Below are 16070 nucleotides of genomic sequence, written 5' to 3' on the forward strand. Positions count from 1 at the left end.
TACTTGATACTCTATTTCCAGAGAAAAGTGAGCAAGACTGAACTCAGAGAGGGCAGGCCACTGCACACCCAGATGATGTTCATCTTATGACAGGGGGCGGGGGCGGGGGCGGACAGGAACAGCTGCCCACAGTCCTGACCGACCTCTTCTCGGTCGGCCACGTGCAGGCCTCTGCCTGCCCGATCTGGCTTACCTCTCGCCGGCATGATCACCCTTTGCAGACGATGAAACAGAGAGGTTAGGTAATGTGCCCAAGGTCACACAGTCTGGAAGCAGCCAGTTGGTGGAGGAGGGGAGGTGGAACCCCGATCTCTATGAAGCCACACTCTGCACCCGTCCCCCGGATCAGGGATCCACGGCAGCTCCCCATTTGGGCCAGGAAGCTCAGGGCGAGCCTCGCACCAAGGCTGGCACTGAGTAGGAACTTTCATCGCACCAAAATGTAAATTCTCAGAACGTCAGAACATTACATTCAAAAGGCATAGAAAGAAATAATTCTGGAAAATCCAGTGTTTTGTGTTTTCTGGGCCGTGCATGGTCCACCTCCCTGGGGACAGAGAGGAGATGGGTGGCCACTCACCCCCTCCAGGGAGAATCACGTTCCAAGATGCCAATCAGGAGATGCTTCTGTTCTCAGGGAAGTTGGCAGCGTCCCTGGGGAGGCAGCTAGTGTTTGTCAGTCTCCACACACTCCCATGGCACACCAAGGGCCTGGGACCCGTAGCTGTGGACATGAGTAGGAATTTTCCAGGATGGCGATGTCACAGTTGTCTCCTCTCATCCCAGAAGGCCAGACCCCCAGGATCTGCCCGAGACGTAGGACACCGTGATGCGCTGAAAACCAGCATCAGCTGTAGCAGCGACGGCTCACCTGCCAGTGCCGAATTCCTAGGACACGCTCCCTTCAGCTCCCGGGGCTGTGTGGCCTCTGTCTTTCCAAGACCTGGGGACTCCTTCACTCAGTCATGCACCCAACATCTATTTAGGGAACATCTGTCACATGCCACGCGCTGCAATAGGGCATAGCTGAGGAGGAAACAGGCTCAGCTCCCGTCCTCAAGGATCTTGAGTGTAACGGAGGATGATGGGTAAGCAGAGGTGGGGGCCTCAGACTTGGGGTGCCTTAGCCAGTTCTGTGGGATCAAGGCAGGCCTCTGAGGATCGCTCCAGACGGCCCCAAAGGGGCCACCATTGAGACCACCGTTGAGATAGTCGGGGGATGCACAGAGCTCAGAAGTCAGTCTAGCTTACGACTTCCTGCAACTCATTAATTCTAGGATGCCCATTCTTTCACATTTTAACATCTCTGAAATGATCTCACAGCCCGGGGAGTGTCAGCGTTTAGCACCCTTTTTCCTGGTGGTCCAAAGTGAGGGTGAGTCTTGTGATCGATGGTGTCACTGGTTTGATGAAACAGTGTCTGGAGACCTTGGGTTGTGGGTTCCTGCACATGGAACTAATTGGAAGCAGGAAGCAAAAAGGCCAGAAACCTAAATTTTCAAAAGAATTGTCCTTCCAGAGAAAGCGCTTGCGTTGATGATTGAATGGACCCAGGGCTGTAGGCTGGCCTTTCATGGGAAAGAAACGTCGTTCGTGACTGTTGTGGTTCAAACCGTTGCTGTTCTGCATCAGCTGGATTCACAGGCTGATCTCAGCTGTAAATTTTGTAATTTTTGTTTGACAGAAGGCTTCCTGATTCTCTTCTTCCTCTGGCCAAAGAATTTCTAAGAAAACCACTGACTCTTACAGGCTCTTTACTTAAAATTGTGTGAAACAACAACAAAGCAAACAACCTGATTCAAAAACGGGCAAAGGACTTGAACACACATCTCTCCAAAGAAGATACACGAATGTCCTGTAAGCACATGAAAAGACGCTCAACATCACTATCATTAGGGAAACGCAAAGCAAAACCACTGCAAGAGGGCCAGCTCCGGTGGCCTAGCGGTTAAGGTCAGCGCACCCTGCTTTGGCAGCCCAGGTTTGGTTCCCAGACGCGGATCTACACCACTCGTCTGTCAGTGGCCATGCTGTGGTGGCAGCTCACATACCAAAAAAAAAGGGGGAAGATTGGCAGCAGATGTTAGCTCAGGGCAAATCTTCCTCAGAAGAAAAAAAGAAAACACCATAAGATACCACTTCACACCTATTAGGATAGCTATTATCAAAAAAGCAGAAAATAAGTGTTGGTAAGAATGTGGAGAAACTGAAACCCTTTTACACTGCTGGCGGAATGGAAAACGGCACAGCTGCTATGGATACAGTATAGTGGCTTCCCCCCAAATTAAACAGAATTGCCATATATCCAGCAATTCCACTTATAGGTACATTCTCAAAAGAATTAAAAGCAGGGGGGCCGGCCCGGTGGTGCAGCTGTTAAGTGCACACGTTCTGCTTCGGCAGCCTGGGATTTGCCAGTTCGGATCCTGGGTGCAGACATGGCACCGCTTGGCAAGCCATGCTATGGTAGGCGTCCCACATATAAAGTAGAGGAAGATGGGCACAGATGTTAGCTCAGGGCCAGTCTCCTCAGAAAAAAAGAGGAGGATTAGCAGCAGATGTTAGCTCAGGGCTAATCTTCCTCAAAAAAAAAAAAAAAAAAGAATTGAAAGCAGGGACTCAAACAGATATTTGTTTACCCATGTTCACAGCAGCGTTACTCACAAGAACCAAAAGGTGGAAGCAACCCAAGTGTCCACTGACAATGAGTGAATCGACAAGATGTGGTCTATCCACACAGTGAAAAGGTATATACATCCAGCCTTAAAAAGGAAGGAAATTCTGACACCTTACAAGATAAATGAACCTTGAGGACATTGTGCTAGATGAAATAAGCCAGTTATTTTATTTAATTCTTTTCTTCTCCCCAAGGCCCCCCAGTACATAGTTGTATATTTTCAGTTGTGGGTCCTTCTAGCTGTGGCATGTGGGATGCCGCCTCAACATGGCCTGAGTGGTGCCATGTCCGTGCCCAGGATCCGAACCGGCAAAACCCGGGGCCGCCGAACGGAGCATGGGAACCTAACCACTCGGCCACAGGGCTGGCCCCAAAGTAAGCTCGTTATAAGAGACAAATACTGTCTGCTTCCACCCATCTGAGGCACCAGGAGCAGTCAAATCCAGAGACAGAAAGCACGGTGGCGGCCAGGGCTGCGGGGAGGGGAACGGGCGGCGGTGTTTAACCGGCATGGAGTTCCGGTTTTGCAAGCTTAAAAATATTCTAGGATGGATGGTGGCGACTGTTGCACGACAATGTCAATAACACTGAACCGTCCACTTAAAAATGTTTTTAAAGGGTAAACTTTATGTCATGTGTATTTTGCACAATTAAAAATACATTTTAAAAAATTAATAAAAAAAAATTACATCCAGAAGGGACTTTGTGTCTCCAGGTCCTGGGATCCAGTGGCAAACCATGACCTGTGGCTGAGTCTGCCCACAGACGTGACAGTTTGAATCACAGAGGCCTTTGACCTTGACAGCCTCTGGAGGGGCCGTGTGCTCGCCAGGTGGCTCTGAGCCCCGCCACTCCCAGTCACCTTGCCCACCTGGCCACGGAAGGCATTTGGGGTTGGAACCCCAGATCAAAGGAGGGAAGACTTTCGGCAAGAATTCGTAGTGCCTATCATTCGGCGAATGGCCCCTGCTGCCCAGGGCCTGGGGGCTCTGCGTGCCTGCCTCACAGGGACAGAGCTGGTAGAAGTCAGGTAACAGGGCGCAGAGGCCAGCAACGCTCAGCAAATATCCCATGAGCCCGCTCCACGTCCCAACCCCCTGCTGTCAGGCGGGACACCCATGTGACTAGTTCTGGCCAATGAATCATGAGCAGAAGTGACCTGTGTGTCATTTCCAGGCTAAAGCAACTGGTGACGTGCCCCATTGGGGAGCCTCTGTTAGCCTGGGCCCCCGAGAGACAATGTCAAAAGCAGAGGCCCCGTGGCCGAGTGGTTAAGTTCGCGCGCTCCGCTGCAGGCGGCCCAGGGCTTCGTTGGTTGAGTCCTGGGCGCGGACATGGCACTGCTCATCAAACCACGCTGAGGCAGCGTCCCACATGCCACAACTAGAAGGACCACAATGAAGAATATACAACTATGTACTGGGGGGCTTTGGGGAGAAAAAGGAAAAAAATTTAAAAATCTAAAAAAAAAAAAAAAGCAGAGACCCCATGTGACCCACAATGGACAGGTAGTGAGCAAGTCAGTGAGAAAGAAAGTCTTTATGTCAAACCACCGAGATTTGGGGGTTAATTTGTGACTGCAGCACAACCTCACTTATCCTGACTAATACATGTGCTGTGAACACGGGAGGAGAAAGATTTTCACAGCTCATAAGCTCCAGGTGGCAGCCACAGCCCACAGCCCTACTTCCGCCCCTCCGAGCTGAGACACCGTAGAAAAAGCTCATGCCCTCTCTGGGCTTTGGTTCCTCATCTACCCCATTTTTATACCAGGAAAACAGGAATTTCATATTGTTTAACCCGGCGGGTGAGTGTGTGTGTGGCGGGGTGTGTGGCGGGGTGTGGGGTGGGGGGACAGGCACTGCTTATTAATCCAGCAGGGGAGATCTGGGCTCTCTGCCAACCTTGCCTCTGACTCACTGCCTGGTCCTCAGTTTCCCCATTGGTCCCTGCTGCAGCTCCAGACCCCCATGACTTCTAGGGCTGGGCTACAGAGGGGCGTGGAGGAGCCACCTGGCCCAGGGACTTCAAGAGAGCCCCTCTAGCAATGGACCCTGGTTTCAGGGACCAAGAAGGGGGAAGAAGCTCCCTCCCTCCCAGCATCCACGGCCTCGGCCTCACCCACAGGGGACGGCCTGAGCCCCTGAGCCCCTCGCTGAGACGGTTGTTTAACACTGGCCTTGGCCTGTCTCGGGCCCTACCCAGAGTTGGGAGCTGCACAAAGAGCCACACACAGGCCACTGGAGCCACCCCGCCCAGCACAGGTTGTCAGAAGTGTCTTTCCCCAGGTGAGGGGAGGGCAGGCTGAGGCCGGGGCACCTCCTGGGCACCGAGGGCATCAGCAGGACAGACCCAGCACACGTGGGAACCTGGAGCTGGAGAGAGCGCCAAGCTTTATTTACAAACATGTCACAGAATCCCCTCACCCCCCAGCCCAGAATCCCCCATCTCTGTCACTAGGAAAGAGCCAGACCTGGGCTCAGCCACCTGCCCAGCCTAGGAGGTGGGGCCGGAGTCCACTCCAGCTGAGGCCGGGCTGGGCGCCCCTGCCAGAGGGGAGAGGCTAGAGACGATGACAGAGGCACTGTCCTCTTCCAAGTGGCCAGTCCTCAGGGCTTCAGCCGGGGGGCGCAGGGTCAGGGGACCTGGGGTTCTGACCAGATCGGGGTGGCAGGTGGGACCTGCGTGGGCAGGGCCTGGATGGTGAACGAGGAGGTGTCAGAGGGGACCACTTTGGGAGCAGGTCACCCCCACTTCCAGCCTCATCCCCTTCTGGACCTTATAATCTGGGTCACCTTCCTGGGTGGGATGCAGTAGCTGGCGGGGAGTAGTAGGCCCTGGAAGGATGCTTGGGGTCAGGGCTGGGGGGATGGGCCCCTGTGGAGAGACACTTTCAGGCTCTGCAGTACCCCCCCCAATCCTGCTCCCGGGGACTCTGCAGTCCGCAGGCCTGCTCCAAGGCCTCTGTCCCTCCCGGGGCAGCCTGGACCCTACCAGGCGGGAGGGGCTGGTGGCTGACAGCTTCTGGTGCTGGGCCTTGGCAGAGACACAGGACCAGAGATCTAGGCTCTTGAGGGCTGAGCTTTTCTCGGGCTTCGGCGGGAGAATGTCCCAGCCCAGCAGGCAGTGCTGTGGAGAGCAAGGGGTGAAGGCGCCTGGCCTGGGGCAGGGTCCCCCCACACTGGGCACACCCAGCAAGGGGTTGTGCCTCTCCTCTTGGACTGGCAGCATCTGCTAAGATGGGGCCATGTCCCCCATGAGGGTGGAGGTGCTCCCCAAACAGTCACGGTGTCCCCCAACACTGAGGCTCCCCCTGGGCAGAAGCCTTGTGTCCACCCATGGGTCACCCCTGGGCCTCCCTTTCCTACCCCTGCTGACCCATGTCCTGGGCCCTGAGTTAGAGGGGTGGAGGGGAGGCTGTGGACACTGCTGGAGCACTCCCTGTGTGCCAGGCTGTGCCCTATGCCCGACAGGCACTGACTCATTGAACTGCCCCACAAGCCAGAGTTAGGTGCGCTGTACCCATTTTACAGACGAGCAAACCAGGTTTCCTCTACACCCCTTCTCCTCTCTCTCCAGGCACAGCTCCCCCAGCCTCAACTGGGAGTGAGTGGGGTCCCCACTGACCCCCGTCCTACCCAGGAGACACCAAGGATGTCGCTATGGGAGCACCACGGCACCCTAAGGGGCTGGGTTCATGTCCCAGCTCTCCCACCTGGCTGACCTTGGACAAGTCACGTCCCCTCTGCCTCAGGCTCCGAATCTGTAAAGTGGGACCACAGCAGCACCCGTGCTCTCAGTTGCTGGGGGCTCCATGAGATAATCCTCTGAAGGACTGTGCACGAGGCGCACACAAGCTCAGTGACCGGGGCCCATCCGTGTTGTGCCGACGTGCGGGCAACACTTATCCTGGAAGCCTCGGGGCCAGCGGGGTGCCCCACCTCCCTCGGGGAGCAAGCACAGCACGGTGATGGCAGTGACCCAGGGTGAACTCCAGAGCCTCGCCCTCCTTGAGCCCAGCCTCACTGTGTAGCCTTGGGACAGTCCCTGACCCTCTCTGGGCCTCAGGATCGATCTGGGGACCTGGGCCACACGGGGGCAGCCCCACGTCCGTCCCCACCCAGGCCCCATGTAGCTGCTCACCCGGGGCAAGGCCAGCGTGTCGGAGGCGTCAAAACTCTTCCGCCGGTGGATACGGTACTGGTGTGGGGGGTCCAGGACGGACAGTGGGACGCTCACCCTGGGTTGGGGGACAGGGTGACAGGTTGGGGGCAATGCTGCTGGCGCCTCTCGCTGCTGCGGGGCCACAGCCCCAGGCCCCTTTCCCTCCCTCAGAATTGGCGGGCCCCAGCCTCTGCTCCCCTCCTCAGCGGCTGCTGCCCCCATGGCTGCCCCTGGGGGGTGTCCTCCTTGCTCCGGCCACTCACCTGACCTGCGCTGGCTCCGCCAGGGTCTCAGGGCCCCGCTGGTCCCGTGGTGTCCTGCACAGGCGGCAGGGGGTGCCGGGATCTGAAGGCACCAGGAACAGGCGCCGGTTGACCCGGTAACAGTAGACGCCTGCGAGACCCGTGAGAAGCTACCGTCATCCTTTAGCCGGGGACCTGGAGCCCTGTGCCCCACTGCCTCAACCGGACAGGCCCGCCAGCCCCTCCACACCCCCGACGGCCACGCTCACAGCACACACGCAGGGACACACATGGAGTATGCTCACGTACATGCACTCACATACAAAACACTGAGCACACCCTGCTACACGAGCATGACACACGTGTGCACATACACACACCGGCATGTTCACGTGCCAATGTCGTGTGCAAACACGAAGCAAGGCTTCCTACAGTCACATTCGAGGACACATGCACATGCCTCTATCTGTGATCACACACAGGCTGCACACAAACACCCCTCACCCACACGCAGGTACACCTATGCACACACTGTAGACTGCACATGCAAACCCACGGCAGACTCCGGTGCTCACGTGACTGAGCCGGCGGCCCGACAAGGATGACACGTGCAGAAAGGAGGGGGCGGGAGTGGGGGGCACGTGGGAAATGAGGCAGCTGGGAAGAGAATGAAGGCTGCTGGGGAGGGGTGAGGCGGGTAACAGGGCGGGCCCTAATCCCCACGAGGCCGGGCCTCAGCTCACCCCAACCCTGTCCGGGCCCCAGACCTCCCTCCCCAAGGACCCAACACCGCAGCTGCTGCCCCAGGACCTTGGCTGGGCCGTGGGGCAGCCCACGAGGGTTCACACTCACATTCATGGTCTCCCTTGACGCCACCGCCCTCGCGCAGGCCCAGGATCTGGGGTCTGTGAGGGCGAAAGGGGTGAGCGGGCCAGGGTGACGGGTCCTGAGCCGCCCGCCCAGCCCTCGCCCGCCCCGCTCACTCGGGGTCGCTGCAAACACACTCCTCCTGGTTGGCTTCCCGGAACTTCTGCAGCTTAGAGAAGAAGGCCTCGGGCTTGCTGGTGACGGGAGAGCTGTTGTCCAGAGACCCTGCAGCGGCGAAGCCCCGGGAGCTGCTGTGTGGCCACTGGCCGAGGCCAAGAGTCCACCGCTCTGCCCCCACCGTGCCTTCTACAGACCCAGAGGGGGCCCTCCAGTCCCTGTGACTGCTGGCTCTGTCTCAGTGTCCGTCCACCCTGAGACACATCCAGTCGTCCACACAAACCTATTTACAGAGCCCCTGCTACGGACCAGACGCTGTTCAATGTGCTGGGAAAGAGCAGTGACCCAGACAAGGCCCTTGCCCTTGTGAGCCTTACATTCCAACACGTGATAACAGAGAAACTAGTCACCAGAGAAACCTGTGATACAACATTGAATGTGACACCGGCCAAGAAGTAAAAGAGAAGAGAGTCCGGGAACCGAGCTTGATAGGGTGGGGCTGCCAGGGGAGGACTCTCTGAGGAGGAGACACCTGAGCAGAGACCTGATGAAGGAGGGAGGGAGACATGTGGACATTCCAGGCAGATGGAAGAGCAAGCGCAAACGCCCTGGGGCAGGTGTGCACTCGGTATGTCTGATGAACAGCCAGGAGGTGAAAGTGGCTGGAGGGGAGTGAGGGACGAGGGTGGGGGAGATGAAGCTAGGAAGCCAGCGGAGGGTTTGGAGACAAGGAGTGATGCAATCAGACTGGCCATGTATTTTCACAGGATTCTCCCTCTGGCTACTGCAAGGTGAGGGAAGCAGGGAGACGAGTTAGGAACTGCAGGCATCCCAGCAGAGGGAAGTAATCAGATTCTAGAAATATGTTGAAGGCAGGGCTAACAAGACACCCTAACAGACTGAAAGAGGAATATGCAAAAAGAAGAGGAAGCAAGGTCGATCCCAAGGTCATGGCCATTAACTCCATAACAGAGTCGCCATTTACAGAGACAAGAAAGTGCAGGAGGAGCAGGCACTGCGGAAATCAGGACCTTGATTTTGGCCGTGAGATGAACCTAAGACACGTGGGCGAGGTGGAGAAGACGAAGGCAGGTAGCCAAGTCTGGAACTTGGAGGAGCAGCGGGAGCCAGAGACCACGGCAAGCCTCGGCCCCGGGGTCAGAGCCGGAGGGCAGACGGAGGTGGATCGGCAGACTGAGCCTGGGGCCTCCGGGGTCGGGAGGTTGGAAGAAGGAAGAGGATCTGGCAGAGAAGACTGGAAGGAGCAGCCGGAGATGGGGGGGTGGGGCCCCCGCCCTGGAAGCCGGGTAAGGAGCCTCGGGGAGGCGGGCGGGCACCGGGAAAAGGGGGCGCTGAGAACCGGGCCGGAGCCAGCCCCGCAGACGCACTGCTGACCCCAGTGAAGATGGGGTCAGGGGCTGAAGCCCGATGAAGAAAAAGTGGGGGAGAGAAACCGGAGACGGCGAGTGCAGACAACCCTTGGAGGAGCTTCATTATAAAGAAAAGCAGAGGAAACGGGCAGTAATGAGAAGCAAACGGGCTCCAGGGAGGACGGTGTCCTCGGGGCGGGAACTAACAGATGGCGCCACCCCAAGTGGCTGTGACACGGGCTGTCTCCTCACTGTCTCTTGCCTGCACGTGGGGACAATGTGACCGCGGAGAGTAAAGGAGCAAGTGGATGAAGCCCCCGGAAGGCGCCACACACCGGCCCTCAGCAAAGCCATCCTCAGACCAGTGCAGGGCGCTGCCGGCCCTGGAGGAGGCGCAGGCAGGAGGGACACCCTGCGGGAGCCAAGAGGGGACCAGTGAGCGCACAATGGCAGGGACGGCGCAGGTGGAGCGCAGCTGGTCACCCGGGAAAGAAGCAGGAAGGATCAGCGGCTAGGGTGGGCCAGGGCAGGCGCCGCCAGCTCCCAGCGACAGTGAGCGGACAGTGTGGGAAGTCACTGGACGGGGCCTGTGTCCTCCCCGCCCCTCGACTGGTCCCAGCCACCCCACGGAGCACCTGCCTTTGGGCAGTCACTCAACCTCTCTGTGCCTCAGTGTCCTCCTTCGTGAAGTGAGGAGCAGAACAGCACGAACCTCTCAGGTCGTTCACTCACTCATTCGACAAGTGTCGGTTGAGGGCCTACTATGTGGAGGTGCCATTCTAGGCTCAGGCTCGGGGAACCAGCACCGAACAGACAGCTGGGCACGGCTCTAAGGGAACTCATGTTCTACCGGAGGAGCCAGACAAGAAGCAAGCAAACACACCCGTTTCTGAGAACGAGGGATACGGAGAACAGAGCAATGGCTGCTGCCACAGGCAACGATGTAGGGAGAGGTGGCCCCACGACATTATGCTCACGGAAGGCCTATCATTCGAGCTGAGCCCTCAATGATGAAAAGGAACCAGCACGTGTGACCCTGGGAAAGTGCATTCCAGGCAAAAGGAACAGCAAGTGCAAAGGCCCCGAGGTGGCCATGAGCATCCAGGCTCCAGGAACAGCAAGGAGGCCAGCGAGGCTGGAGCGAAGAGCCAGGAGGCAGATAGTCAGGGGTCATGTCACCGAGCCAGTGGAGGCCAGGTCACGCCTCAGAAGTCTGGATAAAGATTTTGGATTTGACTCTAAGTGCTAAGTACTCTGAGTGACATGATCTATTCCCAAGTTTAAAAATTTCTTCCAGCTGCTGTGTCAAAAATGGATAGTAATTGAGGCAAAAGCGGCCAGAGGGAGACCAGCCAGGAGGCCACTGAGGTTGCTGGGGGGCGGGGGAGGGGAGACGGGCAATAAAATATAGAGATGATTCCCATACAGAGTTCTGCAGGGACTTGGCATACAATAAATGCTCACACTGTGGCAGTTCTCTCATTCATTCAACAAACGCTCGGTGAGCACTGTCTCCGTGCCTGTGACTGTGCCAGTGGCCGAGAGAGCAGACACGGTACCGAAGGTGCTCACTGAGGCAGGTGGAACAGACGGAGGAACAGCAGCACCTGGTGGGGGCTCCGGCAGGTGCGCAGGCAAGTTGGGCCCCCTCCTCTGCCCCCCCTCCCTGACCCCGGTTCCCGCGTGAGTTGCGGGCACAGGGCCGCACCTGCAATCCAGTCGTAACCCAGGTACGGTCGGAGGCGCCAGATCCTCTCAGGTACTGGAGACTCCTTCTTGAAGGTCACTCTCGGCTGACGAGAGGGGTAAAGAGGGGCAAGGGCTAGGCCAGCAGGCCCGGCCCAAAGGAGGCCCCACCTTGGGGGAGAGAGGGGGGCCATTTCTTAACTACACCCTGACATGGGCCCCAGGGCTCAGCCGAGGGCGTGGGAGCCGGAAGACAAGAGTGTGGCCCCCCGCCCTTCTGTGTGTCACTGTGAACAAGTCCAGCCCCCGAGCCTCGGTCTTCCCATCCGTGTAATGGGGCTCATCACCTTCTTCCCAAAGTGCCGTCTGAGACACTGACGGCCACCACTGATCATGCACTTAGGCTGAACGGGACACGACTCCAGGTACCTCCCAGAAGCCTTTCACTCTGCAAGGGCGGCTGCCCATGAGTGCATTTGTCAGACAGGGAAACTGAGGCTCAAGGAAACCCTTATCAACAGATGCCCCACTCCAGAGTTACCTTGGGCAGCTTGCTTTGTTGATCCGGGGCGGACCTCATGGCCTGTGCCTCCTGGAGTAGACTGTCCAGCTCTGCCGACAGCTCTGGGTCATTCGAGTCTGAGGAGGCCGGCAAGGGTGCCGAGTGGGGCCTCAGTGGCCCCAGGGACTCCTGGTTTCGGCATTTGGTGGGTGGGGGAGAGCTCCCCCAAGAGCTGGCCCCGCCGGGCCAGGACATATCACAGGGGTCACCTTGCTGGGCATCCTGTGGACAGGAGGCTCTCGAGGCCATTGAGGACATCTCCTGAGAGGGTGGCGTCTCTGAGTCGTAGCTGCTGCTGGAGTCCAGGCTCGACTGGAACAGAGAGGCCAGGTCACCCAGGGGCGGCCCAGCCACCCGCTCAGCTGGTCTGCACTAGGCAGGAAGACCCAGTTCCTCATCCCTGCTCCAGCCTCCACTGGGCCTTCCCTCGCCGGGCCTCGGTTTTCTCATCATCAGTAAAGTGGGCGCGCTGCCCAGGATGCCACTGGAGGCCTGGATTCCGGCCCAAGAGGCTGGCAGCCCCTTCCTCCCTCAAGGGGACTCCTGAGGTGGGTGCTCACCGCGGAGGCTGCCTTGGCCACTGAGCGCCGCACGGCCTCCTGCCCGGCCCGCAGCTGCCTCAGGAGCTCCAGGCTGAGCTGCCGCAGCTGCCGCACGTCCTTGGTCTCCACCATCCCGGGCCCCTCGGTGGGAGCCGCTGACCCTGGGCTGCAGAGCACCCTCAGCGCTGGGTTCCAGGCCACCTCTTCTACCTGAAGCCAAGACAGCGTGACATGGAGCTGTGGAGGCCGCCCTGTGGAGCCAGAGGCATGGGTTCGAATCCCCACTCTGATACTCCCTGACTCTGCAGCCTTGGGCAAGTTACTTAACCTCTCTGTGCCTCAGTTTCCTTATCTGCCAAACAGAGATGATAACAGTATCTCCCGCATAAGGCTGTCGTAAGGTTTAAAGGAGGTAGTGCACGTGAAGTCTTAGTACAGTGCCTGGCACACAGTGAGCATTCAATAAAAGTCTTCTACTGTCACACTGGCCCAGGGTGTGTGTTTGCTAACATGCCAGAAGAGAACAATCCCCCTTAACCACCTTAACTATGAAATTACACTATTTTAACTTGTAGAAAACAATTAGGATGAGACTACAAATGTAAAGCATCACAACTTGTGAATCCAACACAAACCCAGCTTCTGAACGTACTCTTCCCTCTCTCCTGTTCTCCCTTCCTCTTCCCTTTCTTTCTACAAATGAAGAAAGCAAAGTTCAGAGAAGTTAAGCAACTTGCCCCAAGCCACACAGCTAGTAAGTGGCAAAGCCAGGATCTGAACCTGAATCTGCTCCAGGGTCCATGATCAGGCCAGCCTTTCCCCCAGAAGTGAGGAGAGGGTCCTGGGAAGCTGCCTCCTCCTTCTCACAGCCTCCGGCCCCCCAGGGATCGAGGCTCAGGGACACACAGACGCCTCTGGCAGGGATTTCTGCAGGCTGGGGGAGGGGCTGCCCACTGCCCCCAGAGCCCCAGGCCCAGACCCCTCCGACCAGAAACGCAGTCTCCCTGGATACACACGACCCCTTTTTAACACTGGGTCCAATCGGACATCCTACTCAGAACCCCTGCCCAGCCCCCAGCCCCGCACCCACACTCGGCGCCTGCGGACCGCCCACCCCAGGGTCCCCGCCTCAGGGCCCGGCAGCAGGGGCTGAGGCAGAGAGAAGCCAGACTACACTGGACCCCTCACATATGCCCCGCATAAGGGGGGCAGTGGAGATGCGAGCACAGGCGTCCGGGGGTGCGGACAAGGTGGGCAAACAGCCTGAAGCGCAGGACGGGAGTCCGGCGCCCCCCCTTATCTGATCCAGCCACTCGGTCATACCTACAGTCCGACAGACAGGGTCTCCGTTTTCCGACCGGGTTAAAGGGAACAGCCTCGCTCCCTCCTCCGGCTCCGGCCGCGCTCGGGGAGGCTAAAAGCTGCGCAAACGCAACGGGAAGGCGACGTTCAAAAGAGAAACTGAGGCAGCAGGAGTGCAGAGGCAGCGCCGGGGGACGCAGGCCGGGCCCCGGGAAGGGGAGCCGCCTCCCGCTTCTTTCCCATCGCGGCTCCCGACCCCTCCGCGGGGGCGCACGCGGGGCCCCCAGCCGAGCCCTTCCTCCCGACCCCCGGCCCGTCGCTCCCGCACTCACCGCCCCGAAGCCCGGAAGCGCGCAGCCCGCGGTCGCCCCGCCGCCCGGAGTTCTGCCCGGAGTTCCGCCCGGCCCGCCCCGCGCGTCGCCGGCCGGGGGCGGGGCCAGAGCTGGCCGCCCTGATTGGTCAGATTCGGAGGGCCTCCGGGCGTTACTCCGCGGTCGGCAGCGGCAGCTTCAACACTGGGGCGGGGCTAACAGCGGGACTCAGCAGCTGATTGGCCAGCTTCGGAGGTCGTGTAGGGGCGGTCGATTTTCGGAATGGGGCGGGCCCCCGGAGGGCGGGCTCCGATTGGTCAGGACGGGGCCGCGGGCTACCCGCGTCCGGCGGCGGCAGTTTCAGAGTCTACGCGTGAGGCTGCTCCCAAGGAGGGGGATGCAGCTATGGGATGCTTGGGGGGCCGGGGAGGCGGCGCCTGGCGACCCGTTCTTTCCTACTTGCTTTCAAGTTGTTAACGGGCCCACTTTGTGCCGAGAGGCACTGTACTAGGCACTGGGAGGCAGGGAAGGGTTAAGAGGCGTCCCTGCCTGGAGGAGCGGGAGAGGAGGCAGTGGGGAAGAGATGAACACAGATGCCTTTAATCCAGTCTGTAAAATATGAGCAAATTTATATGGAGTGCCTTGTGTGCGCCAGGTATTTTCCATATACCAATGCATGCCAGCCTCCTAAATGTGCTTTAAGATGAGTATTATTGTCCCATTTTACAGACAAAACAAAAAATGAGGCCGTGAGAGATGAAGCGACTTGCCCAGAACATTTTCAAATCAATCAATGTAATTCCCAAATTAACAGATAAAAAGAAAGAAAAGTTATCTCAATAGATGCAGAAAAACCCACCAAGTCTCGTCCCGTTTTCTTAGTGGTTGGAAGTGGGAGTCATCTGTCTTTTACCTTAGAGAGATGTCCCAGCATCTGACACATTCCAGCGTTCCTTTCTGATTTTTAAAACTCTTCCAGCAAACTAGGGCTGGAAGGGAACTTCGTCATCCTAATAAAAGGCTACACCTACAGTTAACAGCATATTTTCTAACAAAAAACGATGCTCTCCCCCTAAGATCAGGAAAAGGTAAGGATGTCTGCTCTCAGCACTTCAACATTATACTAGAGTTCTTGCCAGTGCAATGAGGAAAGAAAAAGAAAGGCATCCAGATTGGAAAGGAAGATGTAAAACTGTCTTTATTCACAGCATGGTAATAGAAAATTTCATAGAATCTACAAGAAAGCTACTAGAATTGTTAATGAATTTTGCAGAGTTGCAGGATACAAGATCGATATACAAATCATTTGTATTTCTACATATTAGCATTAGCAATCAAAACTTGAAATTTTTAAAATGCCATTTAAACCAGCATCAAGAAATACGAAAATGAAATACTTAGGGGTAAGTCTGACAAAAAACGTACAATACCTGCACATTAAAAATTATAAAATGTCGAGATAAATTAAAGATTAAATAATTGGAGAGAGATACTGTGTTTATAGACTGAAAGACTCAAAATGTCTAAGATATCAATTCTCCCCCAGGTTGACCTAGAGACTCCATGCAATCCAATCAAAATCCCAGGAAGTTTCTTTGTAGAAATTGACAATTTCTAAAACTCATATAGAAATGCAAAGTACCTGGGTAGCCGAAACTATTTTGAAAACAAAGAACAAAATCAAATGACCTACACTACCTGGTTCAAGACTGACTATAAAGCTCCGAGAATCAAGGGAGTGTAGGACCGGCATCAAGCTGATCCAATAGATCAATGGAACACATAGAAAGTCCAGGAATAGTCTCCTGTGTATGTGATCACTTAATTTTTGACCAAGATGCAAAGGCAATTCACTGGAGAAAGGACAGTCTTTTCAGCAAATGCTGAGGGGACAATTAGATATCCATGTGCCGAAGGCACACACACCACAGAACAAAACAAATTGTTAAAAACACTCTATGTTTGTACCGGATGTAAAAATTAACTCAAAATGGATCATAGACCTAATTATAAAACCTAAAACTATACAACTTCTAGAAGAAAACCTAGGAGAAAATCTTTATGACTTTCAATCAAGCAGAAATTTCTTAGGTATGACACCAAAAATACAATCTATAAAAGTAAAAATTGATAAATTGGACTTTACGAAAATCAATAACTTCTACTCTTTGAAAGACACTGGTAACAGAAGAACAAGACACAAGATTGAGAAAATATTTGCAGATCACAT

General features: G+C 56.3%; 1 protein-coding gene across 38 annotated transcripts; it reads right to left on the minus strand.

Moving 5' to 3' along the window:
* Positions 1–493: 493 nt before the first annotated feature.
* Positions 494–13971, minus strand: MIIP (migration and invasion inhibitory protein). Of its 38 annotated transcripts, XM_070511048.1 has the most exons (13): positions 13862–13971; positions 13551–13648; positions 12246–12437; positions 11665–11997; positions 11146–11230; positions 8067–8175; positions 7936–7988; positions 7105–7234; positions 6821–6917; positions 6402–6440; positions 5672–5806; positions 5473–5554; positions 5054–5373 (listed from the first exon to the last, which is right to left on the minus strand). In XM_070511048.1, the coding sequence occupies exons 3-13, from the start codon at positions 12357–12359 to the stop codon at positions 5174–5176; spliced, it is 1377 nt and encodes a 458-aa protein (XP_070367149.1). In that variant the 5' UTR covers positions 12360–12437; positions 13551–13648; positions 13862–13971; the 3' UTR covers positions 5054–5173. The 38 variants fall into 38 exon arrangements, 37 of the variants coding, with proteins under 37 accessions (XP_070367160.1, XP_070367149.1, XP_070367143.1 ...); XM_070511042.1 differs by lacking the exon at positions 11146–11230 and adding an exon at positions 7659–7740 and having other exon boundaries at positions 5473–5806; XM_070511044.1 differs by lacking the exon at positions 11146–11230 and having other exon boundaries at positions 5456–5514; positions 7659–7988.
* Between the last annotated feature and the right edge of the window lie 2099 nt (positions 13972–16070).

This window comes from Equus asinus, chromosome 5 (assembly GCF_041296235.1).
Source record: "Equus asinus isolate D_3611 breed Donkey chromosome 5, EquAss-T2T_v2, whole genome shotgun sequence".
NCBI lineage: Eukaryota > Metazoa > Chordata > Mammalia > Perissodactyla > Equidae > Equus > Equus asinus.

What these genes read in the sequence shown, in the direction of transcription:
- MIIP (XM_070511033.1), bottom strand. Translation starts at nt 12,359, where the DNA reads ATGGTGGAGACCAAGGACGTGCGGCAGCTGCGGCAGCTCAGCCTGGAG. An exon ending in AACAAAGCAAGCTGCCCAAG is followed by an intron (nt 8,176 to 11,664) that starts GTAACTCTGGAG and finishes TCGCCGCTGCAG; the next exon opens with GGTCTCTGGACAACAGCTCT. An exon ending in ACACGCTGGCCTTGCCCCGG is followed by an intron (nt 6,441 to 6,820) that starts GTGAGCAGCTAC and finishes CCCACTTTACAG; the next exon opens with ATTCGGAGCCTGAGGCAGAG.